General features: G+C 39.2%; 2 protein-coding genes, 1 long non-coding RNA gene and 2 other non-coding genes across 5 annotated transcripts; 3 read left to right on the forward strand and 2 right to left on the reverse strand.

The window, feature by feature from the left end:
- The first annotated feature begins 587 nt into the window (after positions 1-587).
- Positions 588-660, forward strand: Trnav-aac (transfer RNA valine (anticodon AAC)). The gene has a single exon. It is a non-coding gene; the product is annotated as a tRNA-Val (tRNA).
- A 2,276-nt stretch (positions 661-2,936) lies between these two features.
- Trnav-aac (transfer RNA valine (anticodon AAC)) lies at positions 2,937-3,009 on the forward strand. Its single transcript has one exon. It is a non-coding gene; the product is annotated as a tRNA-Val (tRNA).
- Positions 3,010-3,592: 583 nt separating this feature from the next.
- LOC149103909 (uncharacterized) lies at positions 3,593-7,698 on the forward strand. The gene is made up of 2 exons (XR_016201733.1): positions 3,593-3,835; positions 6,797-7,698. It is a non-coding gene; the product is annotated as an uncharacterized LOC149103909 (long non-coding RNA).
- LOC149103910 (uncharacterized) lies at positions 7,530-25,261 on the reverse strand. Its single transcript, XM_089272452.1, has 7 exons — positions 24,786-25,261; positions 17,678-17,716; positions 15,715-16,022; positions 14,480-14,622; positions 10,114-10,270; positions 9,824-9,978; positions 7,530-9,447 (listed from the first exon to the last, which is right to left on the reverse strand). The coding sequence occupies exons 2-7, from the start codon at positions 17,690-17,692 to the stop codon at positions 9,155-9,157; spliced, it is 1,071 nt and encodes a 356-aa protein (XP_089128578.1). The 5' UTR covers positions 17,693-17,716; positions 24,786-25,261; the 3' UTR covers positions 7,530-9,154.
- On the reverse strand, positions 23,429-24,273 carry LOC149103911 (uncharacterized). The gene has a single exon (XM_089272458.1). The coding sequence runs from the start codon at positions 24,230-24,232 to the stop codon at positions 23,462-23,464; it is 771 nt and encodes a 256-aa protein (XP_089128584.1). The 5' UTR covers positions 24,233-24,273; the 3' UTR covers positions 23,429-23,461.
- Positions 25,262-25,691: the final 430 nt, after the last annotated feature.

Consider the following 25,691-nt stretch of genomic DNA (forward strand, 5'->3'; position numbering starts at 1 on the left):
AGAAAATGGTTTGTCGTTCTCTTCTCTTTTTTTCCTTTCCTTTTTCATTTTTTTTTTTTGTCTTATTCTTTAGTTAGTTATAATTGTCCCGCTTTTGATGACCTGCTTATGTTATCTTCCCGTTTTCCAAGTAGTATTTTCTGCCGGTGATACCGTCTGACGGCTATCAGAAAAACGTTCAGAGGCATATTGCCCAAAATTTAAATACGTAAATCCACCAATTAGCGTCTCCTCAAATAAGCGCCCCCTTCGAATAATTGGCTCCCTTCTATCGGCCAAAATTGAAAATAAGCGCCCGCCTCCCCTCCCTCTGTGTTATGGAAGAGCATTGAGACAACAGAAGATGTATAGTTTTTGTCGTGCTCAATCACAGGCAAGTGATTATCGACTCATTCAATCACTGCGAATTGACGAATTGTCGTAACGGATAGTAATGAAGATCTACTGATTCATTCCGTAAAGCTTAACCAACCTTGTGCAGCAGGTCTATAGATCGGCCAAAGGTGTTATATTACGTAGTTCTCTAAGAGAGGCAGGATCCGAAAGGGGCTCGCATGTTTCCAAAATGAAATCGATGTGTGTCAGTGGTTTCCGTAGTGTAGTGGTTATCACGTCCGCCCAACACGCGGAAGGTCGTCGGTTCAAGCCCGGGCGGAAACAGGCTGCTTATATATATTTTTTGTCTTTATTTCACCAACTTCTCTATTTTCTTACAACCATGATGTTCCATTTTTCCTGGTCATGGTACGCTTCTGTATTCAACGAATGCATTTTCTACCAAATTGAAGACGACTAGCCCTTTCTCACTCCTTTTCCGATAACTAATTGAGAACCCATCACCCGTTTTATGCAGACTCCTTTTTATAGCAATTTACCTCTACCTTCGACAAGACTATTCGTCACGGACCGTGTAATAACTTCTTGGGGAGCATGGGTAAAAAAAAAGTCTGCATGGGAGCCAAGTGGCCCATCAGGCCGGAGCTTGTCCCGGTTTCTGTAAAGTGTCTTGCCCAAGAACACAACACAATATCCCCGTCCAGGGATCGAACCCGGACCGCTCGATCCGGAGATGAGCGCACTAATCATGAGGCCACCGCGCCTCCCAGCATGGGAGCATGGGTGACTGAGTAAAAATACTAATTCGCCTGGAATACAGGAAGTAAGATCATACCCCATCTCTCCATTAACACACTGATTAAAGCTATATGACTCTTTCTATCGCTTCAATCTTTTATGTAATGTTACCTCTTTTTTTCCTTCATAGATATGAACTCTTTAGAGCAGAGTTTGTTTCAAAACCAGCAAACCCCCAATTTTTTCGAAACAGTGGCTCGAAATTGAAAAGGGCATCTTGTACAATGCTGTCATCCCAAATCCTCGGTAGTATAGTGGTGAGTATCCCCGCCTGTCACGCGGGAGACTGGGGTTCGATTCCCCGCCGGGGAGGATTGAATATATTTTTGATTAGAAATAATTTATCCGCATCTTTATTCATATTTGTTTTTATGATTATTTGTGAGATCGGTTGGTCAATTAATATATAAATGTTCTTATCCTGATTAACAGATCAAATCAAAAAGGAACTTTCACATAGGGTTAACGTCTCTGGGCCTTTCCCTCTTGGACATAATTGTCCAAGAAAAATGGCTATGCCTGAACTTCTTTCGTTGAATTATTGTTGTTATAGCAGAGGAAGATATAATTCAATGGTTCTTTTTTTAACTGTGTTCACAATTCTCTCATAAATGTCTCCATGGCGCAATCGGTTAGCGCAGAGTTTTGCTTTATGATCTTTTTTTCTCAAATCAATGTAAATGCAACGTTTTCAATTTTTAGGCCTATATTAATCACGTAAATTGTCTAAGATAATCTTGGTCAGAATAAAATGAGAAACAAAATCAACCCGCCCCCCATCCTGAAATAATGATGGACTCCATTTTTTCCATCATTGAAAAGGGGAAGGGGTGGGTTTAATTTTTCATTTAAATTATTTACGATTTTGGCTCCAAGTTAAGCAGAACTCCCGTAAAATTACCTCCATTTCTGTCTCTCCCACTCTCACCATACACTTATTTTTCTCTGATATTAATGCAAATTAAACCTTTCCTATTTCAAGGCGTTTATCAATCATTTTGTTAAGCGAATTCTATAAACTACTGCTTGAGCCATACGTCATTGCAATAATCTTCCATAAGGACCCTGTTGGGTTCAGGCCTCTGTATCTACACAGTTGTGTATTTCTTCATAGGTAGTGTCTAGACAAATTTTAGTTGTGAAACAACGAGGATGAAGGTTTTTTCAAGCCCAGCTGGAGAAAGCTGTCCTTCTTTTATCCTTTCCGTCTTTCTTTCACCTCTTTAGTTTTTCATAATTGTCATTTTGTTGTTATTGTTCTTATTGCTGCTGTTGTTGTTGCTTTTTTCTCACTTGAACTGGTTTTGGTATCTTGCTTTATTCCAGGTAATTTATTTTCTACCAATGTGATGCCGTCTGAATCTTAAACATATAGAAATCAGAAGAGTGTTCTGAGGCATTTTACCCGAAACAAACAAACTAACAAAAAAGATAAGAAAAGAAAAAGTACATATATCAGATCAAAATATATTTCCATCGTCCCCGGCGGGGAATCGAACCCCGGTCTCCCGAGGAACATGCCAGGTTTGTATTAATAACTAGACCCAACTCGTTGAATCTGGCAGTTGATTCGTTGAATTTAGGACTATTTTTCTTCCCCCAAAATTCAATATCTGCTGTTTTTGAGGGTATCTCTGTTTATTATTGTAAAAAAAAATCATTTATTCATTCAATCAGTCATTCAGTTTGTCGGTCGGTCGGCCGGTTGGTCTGTCGTTCTGTTCGCCTGTCAGACAAGTCAGTCTGTCTGTCAATCTGTATGTCGGAAGTCATTTTAAGATAACAACTAATTACTTCATATGGTTTCCGTAGTGTAGTGGTTATCACGTCCGCCTAACACGCGGAAGGTCGCCGGTTCGAGCCCGGCCGGAAACATACTTTATTTTTCTTAGTTTCAGTCTCTCTTTCTTTCCCTTTTTGAACTTTCTGAGTAAATCTTGTTAAACGAGGAAGACTATGATGAAAAGCTAGCTGAGTATAGGCTTCTTATTAGAACACACAAGACGTACTGCGAAAGCGCTACCCGGCGATTGGGCATGATTATGCAAAGCGATTTTATGCCCAAGAAGAAGCCAGCATTCATGATCACAGAGAGCTGTTTTGAACTGAGTCAGTCTCTCCATCCTCAGATCAGGGGCAGCTCCTCGCTTTCTCTCCAACTTTTGTTTACCGATTTTCTACCCACCGTTTCGACGTTTCCTCAGTGCCCCCACTAACCTGGAAACGGTCTCTGATGATGATTAGTTACATGTATCGTTTATTCAGTGGCTAGTATGCGATATGGGCTCGTTCCTCTGCAGAGAATTAAATGATTTTTTCATGGGTGGAGAAAATGCGTAAAAGGGATTTTTGCGCCTGTGCTAACCTGGTCCAACGGATTTCTATAGTGAACCTAAAAGTTCTATAATGAAAGTCAATGAGACATGACTGTGTTCTTTAGATTGCATTTCTTAGCCTGTCTGTAATGCCACATGGTTTCTTGTCACAAAACAAAGTAACCTCTGTTCTGGCGTTCAGGGGCTCGGGCGTTCGCGCGTTCATGTTTCGCCCGCTCCCGCGTTCCTATGTTCATGTGTCCGAGCCAGCGATCCAAACTTTTTAGCTATGCTCGACTTTAGTGACTGGGCTCCAGTATAGGGGTTGTAATGGCGGCGTGCATTTGGGCCTTTAGTGGAAGACGTCGTGGTTGTTTTTTAACAAGGTAAGAGAGTGTATTCAATACCCTTTTCCTGTCTAGCTAATTTATAGAATGTACGAACATATCTTGATCTATGCATCTCACTGAATAACAATAGAGGGCCTGAAATAACTTTGTCTGTCGGGATGACCAAATACAGAACTCGAACCCTCGCTGAAAACACCGTGCTTACTCGAACCAAAATCGATTTCCCCTGGATTTCCGTCAGACATTCAGTGACCTCCCGATATCTTGAAGCAATTTTCGGGGTTTTTGTTATAATTTTAATCTCCATCAGTCGAACTATGTTTGAATTTGTCAAAACGTGTAAAGTCAGAACGAATAATACTGTAGTCCAAAACATTACTGCGCCTTTCAATAACATGCGGACTCCAAAATTCAAAGCTCAACCGACAAATGCGTTTTTCGCCACCGTCAATCAAATGTTCGGCGGCTCCTCCCAGCTTCCGACTATGTTGTTTCAACTGTACTTAACGATTTGATTTGATTACTGCGCACTCGGCAGTAGTCGGAAGCTGGGAGGAGCTGCCGAACATTTAATTGACGGTAGCGAAAAACGCATTTGTTGGTTGAGCTTTGAATTTTAGAGTCCACATGTCATTGAAAGGCGCAGTAAATTAGTTTAAAGGTCAGTGTAAAAGCAGACTGCAGACCGGGGGAAAATTGCAGACTGAGGGTAAAATGCAGACTGCAGACTACAGACTTCTTAATAAGTATATGACATATTTTTTTCTATTATTGAGTGCTAAGTGCTAACCATAAACAGGGTTATTATTCAGGCTACTTGCAGTGAAAGTCTGCACTCCAGTTAGCCTGAATATCACTCCGGTTAAACTGAATATCACTCCGGTTAGCCTGAACATCACTCAGGTTAGCCTGAATAACAACCTGGTTAGCCTGTTTACGGTTAGCTCTCTGTGATGGAAATAGTAGCATGATTTAGTTAAATATTCAACAGCCTGCAGTTTGCATTTTACCCCTGGTCAGCAGTCTACATTTTACCTCCGGTCTGAAGTCTCAAACCTTTTTAAGCCTCCCTAAAAGGTTGAGTTATGGAGAGTCAACTGTAAGCTTGAATTTGAGCTGTCCACTTTCACTCTGCTTTTTTAGTCATTTAAGTCCTAATTGCTATAAGATGTTACTCTAATTCCTTTTGTGTTGTACGTTTGGGTCAATAAAGCCATAACAGCACCAGAACCAACTGCCATGCAATCCTGGGGGGAGGGGGTTAACTCCCAGGTGAAAAGGTTGAAGATGCTCACCGGAAAATTTGAATTAAACCCATAAAGGAGACAAATCTGGGTGTGGCACAAGCTGTATTTGACCCCTAAAAGATATCACGTAAAATGGATATTATGGTGTTTTTTATAATATCTTAGAGGGCAAGATTAACAGATACATTGGTGGCTACAAATAGCACTTAGCATTTATTTTGAATGCCCTTTAGTGAAACAAAAATCTATGATTTATACCCTTAAAGAGAGGTGAAAAGCATCCCTGACCTTTTCACATGGGTGTCTTCTCCCTCCTCCCCCCTGGGCTCATAATCCTTAACTGTTACGAATTTATCATACTGCAGTGTAAAACAAAATCTCAAAGCAAAGTAAAAACCTTCTGGCTTTGAGTGTACTGTCTTTTTTCGTAAGAATCAAGCAGACAATTATTTGTCCTAAAAAGAAGTAATAGTATCCTTGGCACAATTTCACTGAATTTGGGAGCCTTTTAATTTAATTTTAAACCTTTCATGACTTTTATCACAGTTTTCTCCACAACAAGTGTATCATGCAACTAAATTAAAAGGAACAATGGAGATAGAGGTATCCAAAAGCAGCTCAGCACCATACTAGGGATTCTTCCATGAATTAACTAACAAACTAAGTTAATAAATGAAATTTAAACCTCAACAAACTAAAAAAAAATACACACTGAGGAGCAAACATCGTATTGTGGATAAATTATTTCTTGAAATCGACCCAAGTGTGGATATATAGGCCTATTTGATTCCACTGTTTATGAAACAACAGGAGAGAAGCTGATAACTGATGGGGAATTTTTGCAAAAACGAAGTGCTTAATTCTATTGTTCATGAGCCAATTAGATGCAAGAAGAGAATTTGTTTTTCTATCTAAAATACATATAAATCCTTGGGGCCAAATAATTTATTTTATGTTTAATACTTAAGTCAATTTTTTTGTGTCGATATGTTGATATCTCCTTCAAAATTGGGCAGTGTCATTCTGCTGGCCCAAGTAGAACTACATGTGGATCAGCAAGAAAGTAGAAATGGTACCTTATGTTCACCCCAAACCTTGCAACATGTTTTGAACCATGACAGTATCTGTTTCATTTCCTTCATTTCAGTCAGTAATATGCAAACAGTAAATGAAATTTGTTGTTTAACAACAAATTTTAGATTCTGTTTGGCCATGTTTAGCTGAGAACAGGTCTATTCATCCCACACCAGTGCAGAAGAGTGAATTTGTCAGTGCAAAATGATCAAATTGATAATGATTGACTGCTTACAGTCAATATGATTATTAAATTTACATGCAATATGATTATTAAATTTGTTCATAAGACAAACAAAATGAGGCAAGATTTCAGCATCATAGCATTCTGAAAAATCTGACCGATTTCCAAAGAACGGTGGAAAGTGGTATGGACCCGCGCCTGAAATATTACTTAGGGTGCGTTTCTTGGGGATGGTTTGGATCAGGATCAACTACCCAAGACCACTTTGATTATGGTGGATCAAAGGACCCGACCACACTTGAGAAGGATTCATCGGTTCCTTTGATCGCTATGCTTTGATCATAGTTAGTTACTAACTATGCTTTGATGCACCATGATCCGAGTGATCTTGAATCTGGATTCGCCCTGATCGGAGCCTAAACCACTCGGCCACGCTTCCTTAGCGCACTAAGAGCAACACAACATACCAAATTTCCGTTGTCATTTCCTTAGGAAACCGCAGAATCTTCCATTTTGACTCCAGAGCTAACTGTCTTAGCAAAATGAATGGACACACAATGTAATGATGCCTTATTCGTGCAAGCATTGTGACAAGTGCTTCAGCCAATCGTCGAATTGCAAGAGACATGAACGGACGCATACAGGTGTGAAGCCGTATACGTGTAAGCACTGTGACAAGTCCTTCAGGCAACCAACTCATTGCGAGAGACATGAACGAACACATACAAGAGTGAAGCCGTATACCTGCAAGCATTGTGATAAGCGTTTTCGCCAGTCAACAGCCTCCAAGAGGCATGAACGAACACATACAGGAGTTAAACCGCCGTGTACAGTTTGTAGATGCAAGCACTGCGATAAGAGCTTTAGGGATAAATCAAACTGTTTGAGACACGAACGAACACATACAGGAGTGAAGCCGTATACATGCCAGCATTGTAATAGGTGTTTTAGTGATTCATCAGCACGTAGATCACATGAAAAAATTCATACAGGGGAGAAGCCGTTTAAATGCAAGCATTGTGGTAAGTTCTTTAACCGACTAACAAACTGTAAAAGACATGAGAAAACACACACACGTGAACGAACACCGAGACATATACGAACACACGCTGACACGGGAATAAACCCATTTTCAGGTGTATTCGTATCACAAGAGGTACTTTATCCAATCATTACCGTGTAAACTGTTGTGTCCAAGCGCTGAATAATGAGGCTACTTCGTGAATAAAACGGCCGACCGAACTTTAATGTTTACTAAGCTAAACTTAAGTTATACAATTCCAATAATCCAAACATGCATGCAACTTGACTATTTAAGGTTCCGCTCATGGACATGTGTTAAGTAATATATCTTACGTAACCATTACACTTAATAAAGTTTCCTATTGTGTAAACCTAATTCATTAACACCATAACATAAACAACGTGAACGAACTCACAGAAACAAAGCCATATGCATGCAAAGATTATAAAAACTGCTCCAGGAGCTCATCACATTGCAAGAGCATGGACATTTACCTACAGCAATGAAGTCATATACATTGTGTACCTGCAAACGTTGTGAAACGAAAGGCACGCAGTTTGAAACAGAGAAAGTTCGTTGAGGAGTCAGCAACAACGTAAAGTCGAAAGAAGTCGCCCATATTTGTCTTCTTTGCCTGAAGAAAAGTCAAATCAGGCTGAAAGCCCACTTGTTGGATTTGTCTGGAGGAATTCAGCAGTGAGGCATGTAAAGACCAACATTATGATGAGCATATGAGATAAAACGAGTGTTACAGAATATTTTCAACGCCATGGTAAATTTAAATTGCTTAGTTTTGTTTTCCTATGTTATTTTTTCAGCTTTACGAAAGGATTACAACAACAAAACAACAAAAACATCCTCTTTCATACCCTTTATATTACCTGCTATGATATACAGAGGGCACTGGCAACCCTAGATTTTCAGATTGTTTTTATTGTTTTGCACTACTTTCATATTGTTAACAATCAATCTATAAATATTACATGATATTAATAACAACCACACAGAAAAAAAAATTTACAATAAATAGAAAATAAAATGTGCGAAGTGACCAAAGTAGCCAAGGCTTTCGGGTTGGTCACTGCCACATTAATGAGCTTATAAAACTACATGACAATAAGCTTATAGAACACAGGAAAAATACCAGTTTATACCTGCGTTATTTTTTTCAATGCCACGTAGTCAATAGATTTGTAACGCGACGGGTGTCTAATATTCCTCTTTTGTCGTGCAGTGCTTAAACTTGAATCTCATATCCTGTTAAGTGCAGACATTCCAGCAGTTGCGCAATTCGTTCGTGGCGGTTCAATTTTTTACGAGATATCTTTCAAAAGGGACGTATGAACAATTCCCAGAAACAAACAACAATTGCCAGATTAACAAGCGGGAAACGATGGGAAACAGTCATTTTCTCTGCAACAACCAAGGAAAGTTCTTGAACGAATAACGCAGCTATCAAGTGGTATAGGTAACCATTTTACCTGCAGGCTGCTGGTATAAAAATTCCGTTCGCGTGAATCGTACGAATCGAAATTTCTCTTTTCGGAACGATTCTACTCGACAGTATTGGACATGGATGCTACCTAGAGAGCTACTTCTAGAAATTTACCAAATAGTTCTATCTTTTTTTAATTTTTAACAGGAGAGGATGAAGGGTAAGATGCCTTATTCTCAGGGTAAACCCACAAGTTATTTTAGATATAGTTTCCAGTCCTCCCGTTGATAATGACAACACGTTGTGTAGATTATAGCCTTCATTCTCTCCCAGTTTCGGTCAATTAGATGTCTATTTCCAGCCCTTACAACGTGAACGGAACTAATAGCTACTACTTCTTTCTCCGTAACAAAGCATTCTCGACCATCATGTCGAACAGACATTCGTCCGTGATGCCTGACTCTTTGGCAATAACATTCACAAGACTCTGACGACCGAAGGAACAGAACAAATTACATTCCAGAAAAAATGGGTTCCCTTCGCGGTCTATCCGAAAATCAAACGCTGCAAAATCTTGGAAACCCAACTCCCGGAAAGCTCGGTAACTTTCCTGGTGAATGCGGTTGATGAGTTCTCCTTCCTTTAAAGGATCAAGGAACCACGTTTTAGCAGCTGGAGACTTGCCTAGAAAAAAAACAAATTTACTAATTAGAGTTGGCAGTAAAGCCGCAGGGAAACACTCTCAACATTGCATGTTGGCCACCATTATTCAGCGTTCATCATGCTGGGTCCGTTTGAATTGAACGTGTTGGGAGTTTTTGGCAGCTAAAATAACTTCTCAAACTCATTCATAATTCATCAAGTTAAAACTAAGAAAAGCACAACTGTGAAGGAGAAACAATGCCCCTAGCCCTAAAACAATAACAGCCTCTAACAGGCAAAAGAATTACAAGCTTACGAGAGGTTGCTGCCCTTGTGATTTCCAACCTCCACTGTAACTCATCGATGAAGTCCCTCACTTTCTATAGGTTAAAGTTACAAGCGAAAGAGGTATACTTACCAATGGGAAGGCCCTCTCCGTTTAACTGATATTTGACCTCGGTTTTCCTAATGTCGTCCTGACAAACATCGTACTCAATGCACGCCAAAGCTTTCAACTTCCCAGTTTTCACTGATTCTAAAACAGCGCAACGAATCTCTCTTCCCTCGATGAACCTGTAAAATCAACCAACATTCTGTGAAATAGCGATTCAAAAAGTACCAAGCGAAGGTATCTGGCAGGTTAACAGGTAATGCCTTGCAGATTCGATACTTGAACAGACAAGCCTGTTTCCAAATGCAAATTTATACCTTTCAATAATTACGTGATCCGAATAGGAAAGTGCATGCTCAATGGCTTCATGCAGTGTCTCCTGGTTTTTCACCAATCGCACTGCCCTGGTGTCCTCTCCTAAGCTTGCTTTCACCACACATGGGTACTTGATTTCTTCAAGTGTTAAGGCATCTCCTGAGACGGAAAAGATAATTTGTCATTGTTGCTCATTCTTGACACTGAACCTTAAGGAGGCTCACCTTAGGCTTAGTTGGCTGCAATCAAGATTGATATATTGTGCGAGATTTAGCAAGAGCTTTTTTATTCAACACATTGCTGATAAGACAAACTTTGTTGAGTTTATTATAGAAAAGCTTGAAAAGTTATCATTTTTCCCCTCAGCTATACGTATATCGCAAGATAACTGTTGACTGAGTGCACATTACCATATTGAGACAGTGTTACAAAGCCACGTTAAATAACAACTATCGATACATGAAATGGTTGGAATAAACATGCACATATTAGTAATGAAATAGCCCTTTTCACGGTTACCTTTGCTCATTTGCATAACAATAAAATCTGGCATGTATGTGAGGCAATTTCGGGCTATTTTGTAGTTTTAGCCCGAAATTGCCTCGCATCCACGTTGGATTCCATTGTAATAATGCAAATGAAAAAATTAACCGTGAAAAGGGTTATTAGCACTGAAATTCAACATGCCTCCAGTATTGCTATGTTCACCTCTAAACTTAAACCATCTTTCTTGGTATAAGTAAGCAAATAACAAATATAGATACACGAAATGGATGAAATAAACAAACTTACGCCATGTTTCTTGGTATAAGTATATTTTACTTCTCTTAGCGTGCTTGGGTGTGCTTTTTTCGCTTTTTTAAATTATTATTATTATTATTATTATTATTACTATTATGAGTAATAACGAAGAGGCAAGATTTGCTGTTACTCCGAGTTTCGTGCTTACGCACTCATCAGACAGTATTTAATGATAAGCATTCCTATCAACTAGATATATATACACGGTATTAAACAATAGGCTAATTGCTGGACTAGTTGCATTACAATAAGTGATAGTTATACTGGAAAACAATAGGTGTGAAGACAGAAATTACGGGGACGAGTATAAACTGCGTGGGTGCAGTACAATATAAAGAAAGTGTCAAGCGTTCTTCAAGTAGAATTTGTTCTCGTGCCGGCATTTAGAAATAAGTTCTGATCTTTTGTTTAGTAGATTGTCGTTGCTATGTTTGATAATCATTAGTTTTTCTGTGAGGCAGAGGTCGCATCGTTTGGAAATGTTGTTGTAGGGTCTTGCACGGCTAATAATTGACCATTTGATGTTGAAGTCTTGTTTTTTGTCGTGTAGTTGCCAGATGTATTTAGAAAGCTCGGTGCTGTTGATGTGTTTTCTGTGCTTAAATGTGGATTTGTGCTGCGAGAATCTCTGTTTGAATGTTCCTTCTGTCAGTCCAATGTAGTTCTTGGTTGTGTTGTTAGTTGTAACTTGTGCGTTGTAGATTACACTGGAAGTCAGGCATTTGTTGTCTAGCGGGCATTGGTCTTTTTTGCGGCAGTTGCATTGCTCTCCGGTGGTTGCGTTGGCGTTGTTGTCGGCGTTTGTTATTTTCATGTTGTGTTTGTTGATTACTGTTTTCATGTTGTCCATGCAACTGTAGCTGACTTTGACGTTGTTTTTGTTGAAGAGGCTGTGGTATTTATGTTGGTTCGGAAAGTGCTTAGATATGAGCTTCAGGAATGTTCTACCGATGTTTGTCTTTACGTTTTTACTAAATGGAGGGTTGTACCATATAATGTTTCTTTGTCTGTTGCGTCGGGGGCGTGTTGGTTGATTGTCTTCGTTGTAAATTAGTGTTTCAGAGTATCCGCTGGCTTTCAAAGCAGTTTCGTAGATTGGTTTGGCCTTGTTGAATTCGTGTTCGTTGCATGAGTTGGCGGAAATACGGCGATTGATGGATGCTGGAAGTTGCTTTATTATGTTAGGTGGGTGGTTAGACTTTGTGTTGATGTACTGCGGTTCGTCGTTAGGCTTTCTGTAGGGGCAGTAGGTCCCTTTTGTAAGATCGAAGGTGACGTCCAGGTAGTTAACAATTTTCATGTTAGTCTGTATGGTAATGTTGAGTCCATATGTCTTGAAGCGTCTTGTTATGTCCTTCCTTGTACAGTCTGCTTGAGGTCCAGAGATGTTTTTGAAGATGGCAAGTCCGTCGTCTCTGTAAAGCCCGATGTTGTCTATCCCGTATGTGTTACACAGGTCGTCGAGAATGAATAAGCCTACGAGCTCGCATACTTCGGCTCCGTCGAAGCTGCCCATAGTAACGTCAAAAGAACTGTTGTTTTTCTTGATCCAGGCGGTGTTACTGTCAAAGAGAAGGGATTTTCTTGAATGCATAATAATATCGATGTCGCGGTCCGTAATGGAAGTGAATTGTTTGGCGAAGTTGATTGCGTCTGTAAGAAGTTTCTCAGTAATGGAAGGGTAGAAGTTCTCAATGTCAAATACGGCGAAGGTATGTTGATCTTTGTGTTGTATAGAGGAGAACCAGTTGATGACGGATGATGAGTTTTTCCATTGGTTAAGGCCAGTCTTCTGTCTCACAGTCGTGTTAATGTTCGCGAGGATTTCTTTACTGATACGTCCAATCTCACTTTTTGCAGGGTTAATGAGTCTACATGTAGGTTTGTTCTGGAAGTTGTCTTTATGGTCTTTGAGTGTTATAAAAGCCTGTCGCTCAGCCATGCGTTCTGCGCGGTCGTCAATGTTCAGATTAGTAGCAATGACTTGAGCTTCTTTGTTAATAGCAGTAATCGTATTAGAATTTGCTTTCTTGTACGTCGATGTGATATTGTCCTTGAGAAGCTTGTCGTGCGAAGCTTTGTCTACTTCGTAGTAGTTGGTTGTTTTGTCAGCAGGTATGAATGTTTTTGTGGAGTTGTTTATTTTCCTAATGTCTTGTTGTAGATGGTCTTGGAAGTCATCTCGTATTTGCCTGAATTCAATGTTCTTGATCATTTCGTACACGTCAGTTTCAAAGTTGTTTAGGTCTTCGTTCTGAGGAGGGCATTTTCTTGATTTAAAACCAAAGTTGTTGTTGTCAATGTTGTCGTCGTCGTTGTTGTGGTCTGTGTTATTCTTATCTTTATTCTGTTCGAAGAAGAAGGCTTTCCAACGCATACGCTTGATTACACTTTCGGTCTTTTCGATGAGTTTCTTGAAAAACAACACCGAGCTTTCTAAATACATCTGGCAACTACACGACAAAAAACAAGACTTCAACATCAAATGGTCAATTATTAGCCGTGCAAGACCCTACAACAACATTTCCAAACGATGCGACCTCTGCCTCACAGAAAAACTAATGATTATCAAACATAGCAACGACAATCTACTAAACAAAAGATCAGAACTTATTTCTAAATGCCGGCACGAGAACAAATTCTACTTGAAGAACGCTTGACACTTTCTTTATATTGTACTGCACCCACGCAGTTTATACTCGTCCCCGTAATTTCTGTCTTCACACCTATTGTTTTCCAGTATAACTATCACTTATTGTAATGCAACTAGTCCAGCAATTAGCCTATTGTTTAATACCGTGTATATATATCTAGTTGATAGGAATGCTTATCATTAAATACTGTCTGATGAGTGCGTAAGCACGAAACTCGGAGTAACAGCAAATCTTGCCTCTTCGTTATTACTCATATACTCAGCTCTACACTATATGTGTATTGAGCACTATTTTAATGGGATCTGCTACTTCCTCATATGGGTATTATTACTATTACATAGAAAAACTATTACTATTATTATTATTATTACTATTATTATTTGAATTTATTTTTTTTCCTTCCTTTGCTTTTGCGCATTCGCCCGTTTAGTTTTGCTTACTGCGCTTTTCAATAACATGCGGACTCTTGAAATCCAAAGCTCAACCGACAAATGCGTTTTTCGCTACCGTCAATCAAATGTTCGGCGGCCCCTCCCAGCTTCCAACTACTGCCGAGCACTGGCGTTGTCTGAACTGTGCTCAACGATTTGATTACCGCGCGCTCGGCAGTAGTCGGAAGCTGGGAGGAGCCCCCGAACATTTGATTGACGGTAGCGAAAAACGCATTTGTCGATTCAGCTTTGAATTTAAGAGTCCGCATGTTATTGAAAAGCGCAGTAACTACCTTTTATCGTAAATAATGATCGTTTTGTGTGCCGATGACAGCATATTTATTCTCTTGTTAAGACTTAAGTATTTAAGGTAGTCCTTTACACAAACCTTAGTTGGTTTCTCTGGGTTTCCTTGCCTATGATATACATTGTTATTATATTTATAAATGGCAAAAATAAAAGCAAACAAACAGACAAGTTACCTTTGTTGTACACTATTCCTTCAGCAATCCAAACATTCTTATTAGCAAGTAAAACACCACGTGTTTTAAGTTTATTCATGGAAAGGTATCGCGATTCTGCCAATCCACCAATCACTGGAATGTCTAAGGCATCGAATAGAGCTCTTCAAAATAGAACGAAGTGGCTGTTAGTGGTTTTCAAGCAAGACTCAATCAAGACTTTGATGGAAAATTGAATGTAAAGTATGACAGATGTAGTGATCCGCGATAGCAAAAAAATATGTTATTGATGCACATAAAATAATTAGTGAGAACTAAATTTTTGCGGGTTCTAACTTTTGCGATTTTTGCGAGTTTTTTTATGATCAGCAAAACAAAAGTTCCCACAAAAAATAATTCCCGCAAACATTTTCTCCGCAAAAATTTACTCCGTTGGTGAAATTATACATACAAGCATAACAAATAGAATCTTGTTGCTGTCAGTTATTTAAAACGTCTCTTTCATTCAAAAACAAAACAATGAAATGAGAAACGAAACGTTCAGAAATAAAGAAAAAAGGTTTATAGGAAAGGTCGTCTGAAGGTACTCCATTAAGTAGAGCATCTACAATTTCACACAAGTGCACGCTGTAATTTTGATTGTGACACTGATTACTGGATTACTGTGTTTTACATCTCTATGCATGTTGTCTCAATTGTGAATTGCACGCAGTTTAATTTTAAAAAATGCGAAAATGTTGTAATTTCAATTAAACGCGAAAATCGCAAAAAATTAGTACCCAGCAAGAAAAACTAGCCTTTTACAATCGCAAAAATTTGTTTACGCAAAGTACAAAAAAATAGCCGACTCGCGAAAATAATCTCCCGAAGTGCCAGACGGTAAATGAAAAGTCAGAATTTAAAAATAGGACAGGCCAATCTAACAAAACAGTAATTAAATTGAAAATGCTTTAACGGACTTTTTTATCAAGAACTTGTCGACCACGACAGTTGAAATACCCCACTACAAAGCTAAACATCCCCTGTATGGGGTTATTGCAAAGGTCATTTCGTTTTAGCCTATGGGAACGTTGAGACGTAGAACAGTGCCATCAATCTATTTTTCATTTGTCCTTAAAAAACGCATTTTACCGATATTTTTCTTTTTAATTTGTGCCTCGTCATTTCAAGGTCAAACGAAAATCACTTATTAACTCGTGTGATGTATAAAACACCTATTCAATTATGTGAAAAAATACAGTATATAGATATCTGACCTGTAAATTGTTGTTCCTTTGTAACAAACAAAATGGATCAAAGCCACATCAGGTTTGATAACTGATTTAATACGTTGTAGGGCGGCTGTGAGGTCAACTCTTTCAACGTCATTCTTTATTTCTTCTCGTTTTTCAACGTCAATGATGGAAGAGAGTTTCTTCACAAATGACCAAGTGCCATCTGGCCTAACAATGGCGTAGCTAGAGCGATATTTTCCATTACCCATGTCATCAGAGAAAGCGCCACAATAAAGAATGGTTATGTTGAAACTGAAGTCGTCGGATGGAGAACCCAATAAATGCAAAATCTAAAGGGATTTAAAATTAAACTAAGCGTTAATAAAGAGATATCTACTCAATGAATCCAGATTGACAGGCACCGGTAGGTTCGCCAAACAGCAGCGCAGTGATCTTGCTATCTTTGAAGAAGAACAATCCATATAACAGTCACATATAAATAGTCTATCAAGTAAAAAGCCAAACAGACAAAAAAATAAATATAGAACTTGTGGCTACACAGCAAACCACTGTATTACGTACTGGGCGTAGTTGTTCGAAGCACGATTAGCGCTGATCCCGGCCGCCGGGTTAACTATTATGGAAGCCACGTACAGAGTCCAGAGGAGCTCAGTCCACCAGGCACAGCTCAGCTTGGTAATTTCCGAATACAAAACTGTCTTCTCATTTACATTTTAACCAAAATTTCCGGAATTTTGAGGTAAATTAAAGGTAAAACTGACTCCGGATCTTTCCGTAAGAGAAACAAACCTTTCGCGCCTACAGTCACCACTTTGATGGGCGGTAAAAGTGACCGCGCAAAAGAGTCCGGCGACCGGATAAGACAAGATCGAAAGATATGGAAAGATATGTAACTGGGAGCTGACAACGGCCTTTATCGTACAAGTAAAGATATTTTGGAATTACCAATAGGTTTTGACCTCATCGAACTTCTAAATAACTTGGCCCTTGTTGCTAAGGGGCCCGTGAGGTTTGGTTTACATGGAGACGTCATGTAGTGTGGAAAAAAAAGTGAAGCCTTGGGGCCGAATGGCTCATAGCTACCGGAGCTTATCCCGGTTTCTGTAGCATGAAGCGGCGAGGAGTATTTCTACTCCCACTGGATGGGATGCTAGTCCATCGCAGGTCACTCCCCCGTAATTTATTAGGTTTCCCCAACAATTCGCCGGTACCCATTTATACTCCTGGGTGGAGAGAGGCACTGTGAGAATTAAGTGTCTTGCCCAAGAACACAACACAGTGTCCCCGGCCAGGGCTCGAACCTGGACCGCTTGCTCTGGGAACGACCGCACTAACCATGAGGCCACTGCGCCTCCCAGATGTCATGTAGAATCATGTACAAACTGTTACAAAGTAAACACTCCGTAAAACAAAGTCTCCCAATCACGGATACGGAATGAATGTGATTTCCCGAAATGAAAGCGACTTAACTAGGATGTTATTTCTACAAGAAGCTAAATATTTCTTACAAATACGTCTTTGTCAAGTTTGCCATTATTGACAAGCGACTGTCTGATTGGATTAGGAGGGAGGAGGCGACTCTATTGTTTTCCATTCTCGATTCTTAAACGACTCATCAGTGACGTCACATAACACCAAGTAAGTGCTTCGGATGGCACATTCTGATTAGCATAGGGACGCCATTAAAAGGAAGACAACAGAGGCCAAGAAAACCTTCAACTAAGTATGAAGCCCACGACAACAAAACTTCAGTTTCAAGAAAATTTGCGGGAATTTGTCAATTCGTGCACACAGGTGTTGTAATCGCGGTAGATTTTCGTTTGGAGTAGCCGGTGGGTACATCAATTTGTTTTAGAGAATGGGAGTTGAGAGGGTAAATAATTATGAGGGTCAGGGTGCAAGAACAATATCTAGATTTCAGATCTCCGAGAAGTTGTCACATCTCTAATTCCTCAAAATTTAGCCGATATGCACATATGCTTACCTTCAGCTGCTCCATAATGGTTCTCTTTTAGCGTCCTGTCTACACGCAAGAAAGGAAAACAGGCGGAGCAGTTAAAATTTATTGGTTAATTACAAAACGATATATATATGTTAAGTTTAAAATTCCCGCATAGGACAGGGGCCCATTAATCAATCAATCAATTAACTACTTAATTGAACGACCCTCAATTGAATCATGTAATCGATCAATTTTATATGTGTTGTAGTAAACAGAACGTTCAATGGACATTATCCTTAGTCTTCAGTGTCACAGGAAGTTAGGGCAACTGGAAAACTCCGAACAAACTTTTACGGTACTCTTTTTGTTATTGTTGTTTGACTGCACCACAAAACCAATTATGGCTTTGGTCACTGCAACACCGTTAACTATAGTTTGCTCGGAGTTAATAGTCTTCATTTAAGTAGCTTTAAATGATATCAGATTTAATACTAGTGAGCTGTAGTTAGTGGTTGCAGTCCATTCTCGGCTGCGCTGCACCAATGCAAGTTACTACAGTTAGTTCTGATTAGGCTTCAACACGCTGATTTAACCCTTTCTTTGCAACCGCACGCTTTTCATATGACTGAGAAAACTGCTTCATTAATTCTGATTTGCTTGGGCAGGCCAATTTAATTTTCTCAGTCACCATGAATAGCTAAGTAATCGTATGAAAGCTCGGGTGATTAATATTGAATTATTATACAATTTACACTACTTTAAAAGCTTGAGATATTTGGACATTCTTTCAAATCGTATTCGCCTGAAGGTTCCCGCAATTTTAAGAGAATTTTGATATATTGCCCGTAAGGATCAATGCAGTATCCAAATGCACTCGCATTCATATAGGTATATAGTTATTTACATGGAAATTAAATCTCTGTGACATTTGCACTGAAGCCGGCAGAAGGGAGGCAGCAAGGCCGAGAGGTTAAGGCACCTGACTTGAAATCCGGAGGTCTCGCGTTCAAGTCCAGCTCTGACAGTATGTAACCCAAGTTCAAACTCCTCGGTCATGTTTGTAAATAGCCAACTGGTCTGCCTCCCGCCAGTTGGGATTTTTAAGCCTATTATGTTTATTTGAAATATTTCTTTCTTTCAATTAACGTGGCATGCCTGAGAACGACTGCTGAGAACGAGCTGGGTATAGCCAAGCGCATTGTCCACTATAAAAACAACATTTGAACATTTTGAAACGTTTCTGTCGTAATAAGTCTGTCGGATTATTCGCCGTCGTTGCGTATTGGATGCACCACTTGATTGGAGTGATCTTGGATCATTGATCCTGACCCAGATCATTCCAAAGGATCGCATCCTTTAATTAGGTAAGCAAATGATAGTTGCTTACCAACAGAACAGCTACTATTAGGATAACCTTTTTTTTTGCTGGCTACCATTTGGTGTCTCGACCTTTACGAAATTTTCTGACAAAGAACCGAAGTTTAAGTTAAGTTTAGGGAACCCGAAACAAGGAAACAATAAAATCATTTATTCATCCCTCCGCGGTTATGTATCATGTAAGTTTCTCTATTTTTTTTTTATTGATATTACATAACATTTACAATACTTACAAAGACACAATACCTACAGGACTTACAAGACTTTTATAATACAATAACCACTATGTTTACATAATTATATACAGGAGAAAAAAAAAAGACAATAAAGACAAACATCGAAATATCCTTAAACTAAGTTAAAGAAAATATAAAGCAGATACGTGTAGTGATTTAGCATAGTTTTTTCCATAAAAGAGTTAAGGGGAGGGGATCCCTGTATTGTAATGTGAGAGGAAGAGGGGAAAGCTTTTTATCTCCGGAGAGGTGTTGCGTGTTTTGCATATCCATACAAAATATCTAGCGACCAAGAAAAAGAAGTTTAGTTTTTTGTTATCGTTTGGCTTAAGCCCTAGTACGATGTATGGCGACAGATTAAAAGTTTCCGAAAGTTCTCCACGATTAATTAACCATTGTTTAAATTCTTGCCAAAAAAAGTTGGATATATCACAAGTCCAAAATAAGTGGATGAGAGTCTCTTTATCCTTTTTACAAAAAGTACACTGCTTGTTACCCTTGAGATTTATTTTGGTAAGAAAAATGTTGGTCGCTAGTCTTCTGTGTAGTAGCTTAAATTGGAACACGATCAATTTAGAGATTTTTGTACATAGAAAGGGTGTTTTGTAAACTGCCTTCCAGTCGATATCGTCTGGTGTTTCAGGCACGCATTTTGTGACCCACTTTCTTTGGACCTCAACTGGGTTCTTTTGTTTTTTGCTCTTAAGGATTTTATACGTTAGTCTGTTTGGTTTTGTCGCCTTTTGGAAGATATCAAAAACAGATTCGTAAGCAGTGTTGCAGTTGTTGAAGTTAGCTTCACTGCTTTTTTGTAAGGCCTTAACAGCTGATAACATGCCTTGAAAAGTAAGAAAGTTTGTTTTTATGTTGTAGAGTTCTGTAAAATCAGAAAAAGATAGGAAACTGTTCGCATCATTCATCAAATGGCCCACTTTTTTAACTCCCTTTACAGACCATGAACGATAGCATATAGGTTTGTTACCAACACGTATAAGGGAGTTATGCCATAGACTTTGCGCCTTTAGCTGATCGATAGAGGAGATACTGGTTTCAAGTGAGATTTCTGCCCAGATGTGGAGTATTTCTGAAGGTGTCTGTTGTTTTGATAATTTTTAACAGATCTTGCTTATTGAGGTTGGCACGAAAAATTTCGACACCACCGAGACTTCGTAATTCAGAATCAAGCAAAAGTTTCCATTTACCTTGATTTTCCGGATCTAGATATTTTTTTACCCAACTTGATTTAAGGGCTTTGTTAAAAAGTTTGATATCAATCATCTTTAGCCCTCCATTCTCGTGGTCGTTGATCATTATGTCGCGCTTTATCTTGTCCCCCTTGCCATCCCATAGAAAATTGAAGAAAATGTTATTTATTTCTGCAATAGCACTGTGGTTGGATGGCAGAGGAGACAAGATGTAGACCAGTTGAGAGGCAATCAGACTTTTTAGGACTGTAATTTTGCCTAGTAGAGTTAAACGACACAGCTCCCAGCAGCTTAAGCTATTTCTGATTTTGCTTAGTTTTTCGCTGTAATTAGCGTCTATGGTGGTTTCGCGGTTGGTAGAGAGCCATACCCCTAGAGCCTTAACCTTATCTTTTACCCATTTAAACTCTTTATCAGGGCTGAGATGTGTTTCGTTTCCAACATTGGCACCGATCCACAGAGTTTCAGTTTTCTTGCTATTCAATCGAAGACCAGAAACTTCGCTGAAGAGGTCTAATATTTGTAAGGAGGTTGTTAGAGAGGTGGGTGATCCGTCTAAAACAAGGGTAGTGTCATCTGCATATTGACTAATCTTTACTTCTTGTTCGCTTATTGTTATGCCCTTAATGTTTTTATTTTTCCTTATTGTTTCGGCTGATATTTCTACACCGAGAATAAACAGATACGGAGACAGAGGGCAGCCTTGTCTTACCCCCCTTTCGAGTTTGAAAAAATTGCTAGACCAGCCATTGTTGAGAATGCAGCTTTCTGTGTTATGATAAAAAAAGCCTGATCCAGTTTATAGCAGATTGTCCAAAGTTGTAATGTTGTAAGGTTTTTTGCAAAAAAGACCACTCTACCGTGTCAAAAGCCTTTTCAAAGTCGAGAAAGAGTAGGAGTCCTGGAATGTTCTTCGCGGCTGTATGCTTGATACTACCATCGATGAGTCGAATGTTTTCTCCAATAAATCTGCCTTTAAGAAAGCCGGTTTGGTCATGGCTAATAATATTTGGAATAACCTGTTTGAATCTGTTAGCAATAGCTTTAGCTGCTATTTTGTAATCGCAGTTAAGAAGAGATATCGGGCGCCAGTTTTTTATTAAGTTGAGTTCTGCGTCTTTTTTTGGTATGAGTTTTATAATACCTCTCCTTTGAGTTACTGAAAGCTGACCGATACGATAAGCGTAGTTTAAGAAAAGGTCAGAGATATCATTCCAAAAGACTTTGTAAAATTCGGCCGGTAAACCGTCAGAGCCCGGGGTCTTATTGCATTCCATATCCTTAAGTGCTTTTAGACATTCCGCTTTATTTAGTAAACCTTCACAGCCTTTTTGTTCAGTTAGGTTTAGTTTTTTCTCCGTTTGCGAACCGAAGAAGACACTATTTGTCAGTTCATTTTGAGAACACTTGTTTGAACTATAAAGGCGTTTGTAGAAGTTTTCGCGCTCATTCAGAATTTCTTTGTCCGTACTGACAAAGTTTTCATTATCTAATTTTAATTGGCTTATTGTCCCTTGTTTGTAATGCCGTTTTTCTAGGTTTAAAAAGTATTTTGTATTCTTTTAACCTTCATTTTGCCATCGGCATCTAGCTCGCAAGATTGAACCTTTTGTTCGGTGCTCAATTATTTCTTCTAATTCTAATTTTTTTGCGTCTAAAGCGTGCAGAGTGTCTTTCTTATCCTCGTCCTCAATATTGTTGGATTCAACTAAGCGTTGCAAATTATTAATTTCCTTTTCAAGTTCTTCTTCATAACGTGATATTTTTGCATTTTTAATTGTTGAATATTTTAGAGACTGTTCTCTAATTTTTAGTTTTGTCATTTCCCACATAAGGGCATCGTTGACGAAACAATCATTTTTGTAACTTTCCTGAGTATCTTTGATTGTAGCTCGTATTTGGTTTATATAATCAATTTCTGATAGGAGCGAGGTATTAAGTTTCCAAAACTCGGGCCTCTTTCATTTGAGTGAGTGGCGATCATGATTTCTATTAGAGAGTGGTCTGTTTTGTATCCAGTGGCGATATTAGCAGATTTAACATTACACATTAAGTTTTGCGTGACAAGAAAGAAATCCAAACGACATTGAATTTCTGGGCGTTTGCGCCGCCACGTATATCTGCGGTTGTCCGGGTTTAGGATTCGCCATGCGTCCACTAAATCAAGTTCAGCACAAAGCTCTTTTAATGTTTTAACCGATTCTGCAAGTGTTCTAGCGATTCCGCCCTTTTTATCTACATCCAGGTTCAAAACCAAATTGAAGTCCCCTCCAATTATTACATCGTCGCACTCGAAATCATTTAGATGTTCAAAAAAATTCGAAAAGAAGTTAGGATCGTCCTCATTAGGCGCATAGAGTGTGGCTATGGTTACACATTTTTTATCTGTTGTGATATCGCAGATAATAAATCTGCCGTTGGGATCCACGTATGTTCGTTCAAGTTGAAAATCAAAGTTGTTATTGAATAGAATAGCGACGCCTCCTTTAGCACTGGTGCAGCAGCTAAAAATTGTTTTGTATCCCCATTCAGCAGACCATACAGGGATTGTTATTTCTGAGCAGTGTACTTCTTGAAGCATGTAAATTGAAAACTTTTTCCTTCTGAGCCAATCAAACATTTCCCGTCTTTTTAGTCTTTCCCCGATTCCTCTCACATTAAGAGAACCTATTTTAAGATCCGTAAACAAAACAGAGGAGAAAACATTGGAAGAAAAACCATGCAGAAAAAGTAAGCTAATGTTATTTTGGTTATTATAGCAGAACATGATGTTTGTGTTTTTAAACAAACGAAATACATGCAAGAAAAGGCGACAAAAAGCACATATAAAAGCACACGTAAAAAGGTTCCATTGTCAGTTTGAGTCCCAGCAGAGTTGACTGTCGTAATCATAATAATAGGTAGATGGGTCAACTCATTAGTCTTTGCGATCAATTTGCATACGCTTTTTTTTTTCTTTTTTTTTTTTTAAATAATAGTTACTTAGAGAGAAGAGGGAAAGGAGGAAATTAATTTAAGTAGGCTGAGATATTCTTATAATCGTATTTTTCGTTATTTATTAGAAGATATCGTCCAACTACCTTCGCGTTTGGATGCTCTTGGGTTTCCCTTGCCTTCATCATCGCCTTGATTAATACTTTTATTTCATCTTGTATCGCCTTCGCGAAATCTTCGGTAATGTAGGCATCAGGGTAGTTTTCTGAATGCTTTATCTTACCTCTTTTGCTCCAGATTTCGTTCCTGTCTTCACGGCTGATAAAGCGGGCGATGACGGGTCTGCATCTGTTCTCGATTTTCTTACCCACCCTGTGAACTGCGTGGAATTTTATGTTCGACGCATCCAAGCCCATTTCGTTCTGAATTACACCACAAATCAGAGCTTTGCAATCCTCGCCTTCGAGCTCTGTGATATTGTTGAAACGTAGGTTTTCTCGTCGGGTGTACTGTTCTAGCTTGATGTTTTCTTCTATTGCGGATTCCAATTTCTTTTCCAGCTGTGCTACTTTCATTCTGAGATTTTCCAGACCATCCTTCATGTCCTTCGTGTTTTCCTTCGTGTTTTCCTTCGACTTTTCCTTCAGCGTGTCCACCTCGCTTTGTGTAAAACTCACGCTTTCTTTCAACGATGTTACTTCGCTTTTCATCACTTCAATCTCATGTTTAAATTCCTGTCTGAGTTTGTCGAAGTCGGCACGTAAGCTGGCGAAGCCGGCTTCCATCGCTTTGATTAAAGAGTCGATAGAGCTTTTGATGTCTTCGTGGACTCCTTCTTCGTTCATCGTGTCGGATTCGCTGTGAGTCGAAGAATTTGATCCTCTCTGTTTTCTTTTTTTGTTTCTCTTCCTTGCCATACATTAGATATTTTGCATTTCCTGAACTTGAAATAAGCAATCGGTAATTGATTTAACTGTTACTCGCTTTGAGAACTGACATGAGCGCCCATACTTGGCGGAGCGTTAGAAGTTGCGTCCGTACGCCATGCTGCCGCATGCGCTCTCCTCTAAGTATCTCTGCTTTTTTATTCCTTATGCCTCGACGCCACGATTGACTCTTGTACAAACAAAGGGAGTTATGGTTGATACATACCCTACTTTACCACCGAGGGAAATGGGCCGGTTTTTGTTACTAGTAAAATACTAAATGGATTTATTTCCCTGTGTTAGCGTAGAAAGAGCGGTCGACTGAAATGACAATGAAAATTGCTGTTCTGCAATACAGAGCGATAGCATGCAAGAAAAGTTTAAAACGACTCTGAATATCGCAGAAATTCTAAACCAACGTCAAATACAAAATAGTGTAACCTTTCACCTAAAATAAGGAAACCAAACTTACCAAAGGTCGCGGTTGTGAGTGTGTGTGTTCGTTACCCTTCAGTACTTTGTTTCTCGCGCGTACCCTAATTTCATATCATGCATGAAAGATGCTTTCATACATGCTTTTAGTCACAAAAATGTCACGTGACAACCAGAAGTCCCGAGATATGCCTTTTCCGCTGTTATTCCAAGTAATTAGTCGCAGTTGTTTTCGTCTCACACCTGCCGCACCCACTATTGTGCACTCTGTTTTGCATGGATGTCCTGATTGGCCAGTTATTAGTATTTATACTCTCCGCTGTCTCTTAAGTACCATTCACGCTCGCGGTTCCATACAGTTTATTCATCTTTCTGGTTTACGCCCCCCACCTCCCGTTTACTACAGGTTTCGTCATTACTTTTATCTTTCAGGCCGTAGAGACGCTTCTGGCGACTTCTTTCGCTGTTTCAAATGCGGCAAATTTGGACACTGGGCCAAGGACTGTAGATCCATGTTCTGGCCGGAAAGTTACCAGTCCCCTAGCTACAATTCTTGCCCTGGAATCTCCTACAACAAGCCAAACGCAGGCCAATCAACTCAACCAAAGCAATGAAGATGACTTGGCGCAGGTAGATCAAATTACACAGAATTACGAACTTGAAAGCGGACATTCATTAAGTGTTATGGGTAATTTGAAGAATAATTTAGGTTTCTGGAGATCTATAGGTGCTCCGGATTTTATTTTGTCTATTATTGAAAACGGCTACAGGCTGCCGTTCATCAGTTTTCCGTTGGCCGTAAAGCTAAGAAATAATAAGTCAGCTCGACTTCATGCTGATTTTGTGGACCAAGCTGTTCTTGAGCTTGTTAACTCTGGTAGGGTGCGTATGGTTAATGAGCAGCCTTTTGTTGTAAATCCCTTGTCATTTTCTATACAGCCATGCG

This window comes from Orbicella faveolata, unplaced genomic scaffold, assembly GCF_042242905.1.
Source record: "Orbicella faveolata isolate gen_17 unplaced genomic scaffold, um_ofav_v1 contig_35, whole genome shotgun sequence".
Classification (NCBI taxonomy): domain Eukaryota; kingdom Metazoa; phylum Cnidaria; class Anthozoa; order Scleractinia; family Merulinidae; genus Orbicella; species Orbicella faveolata.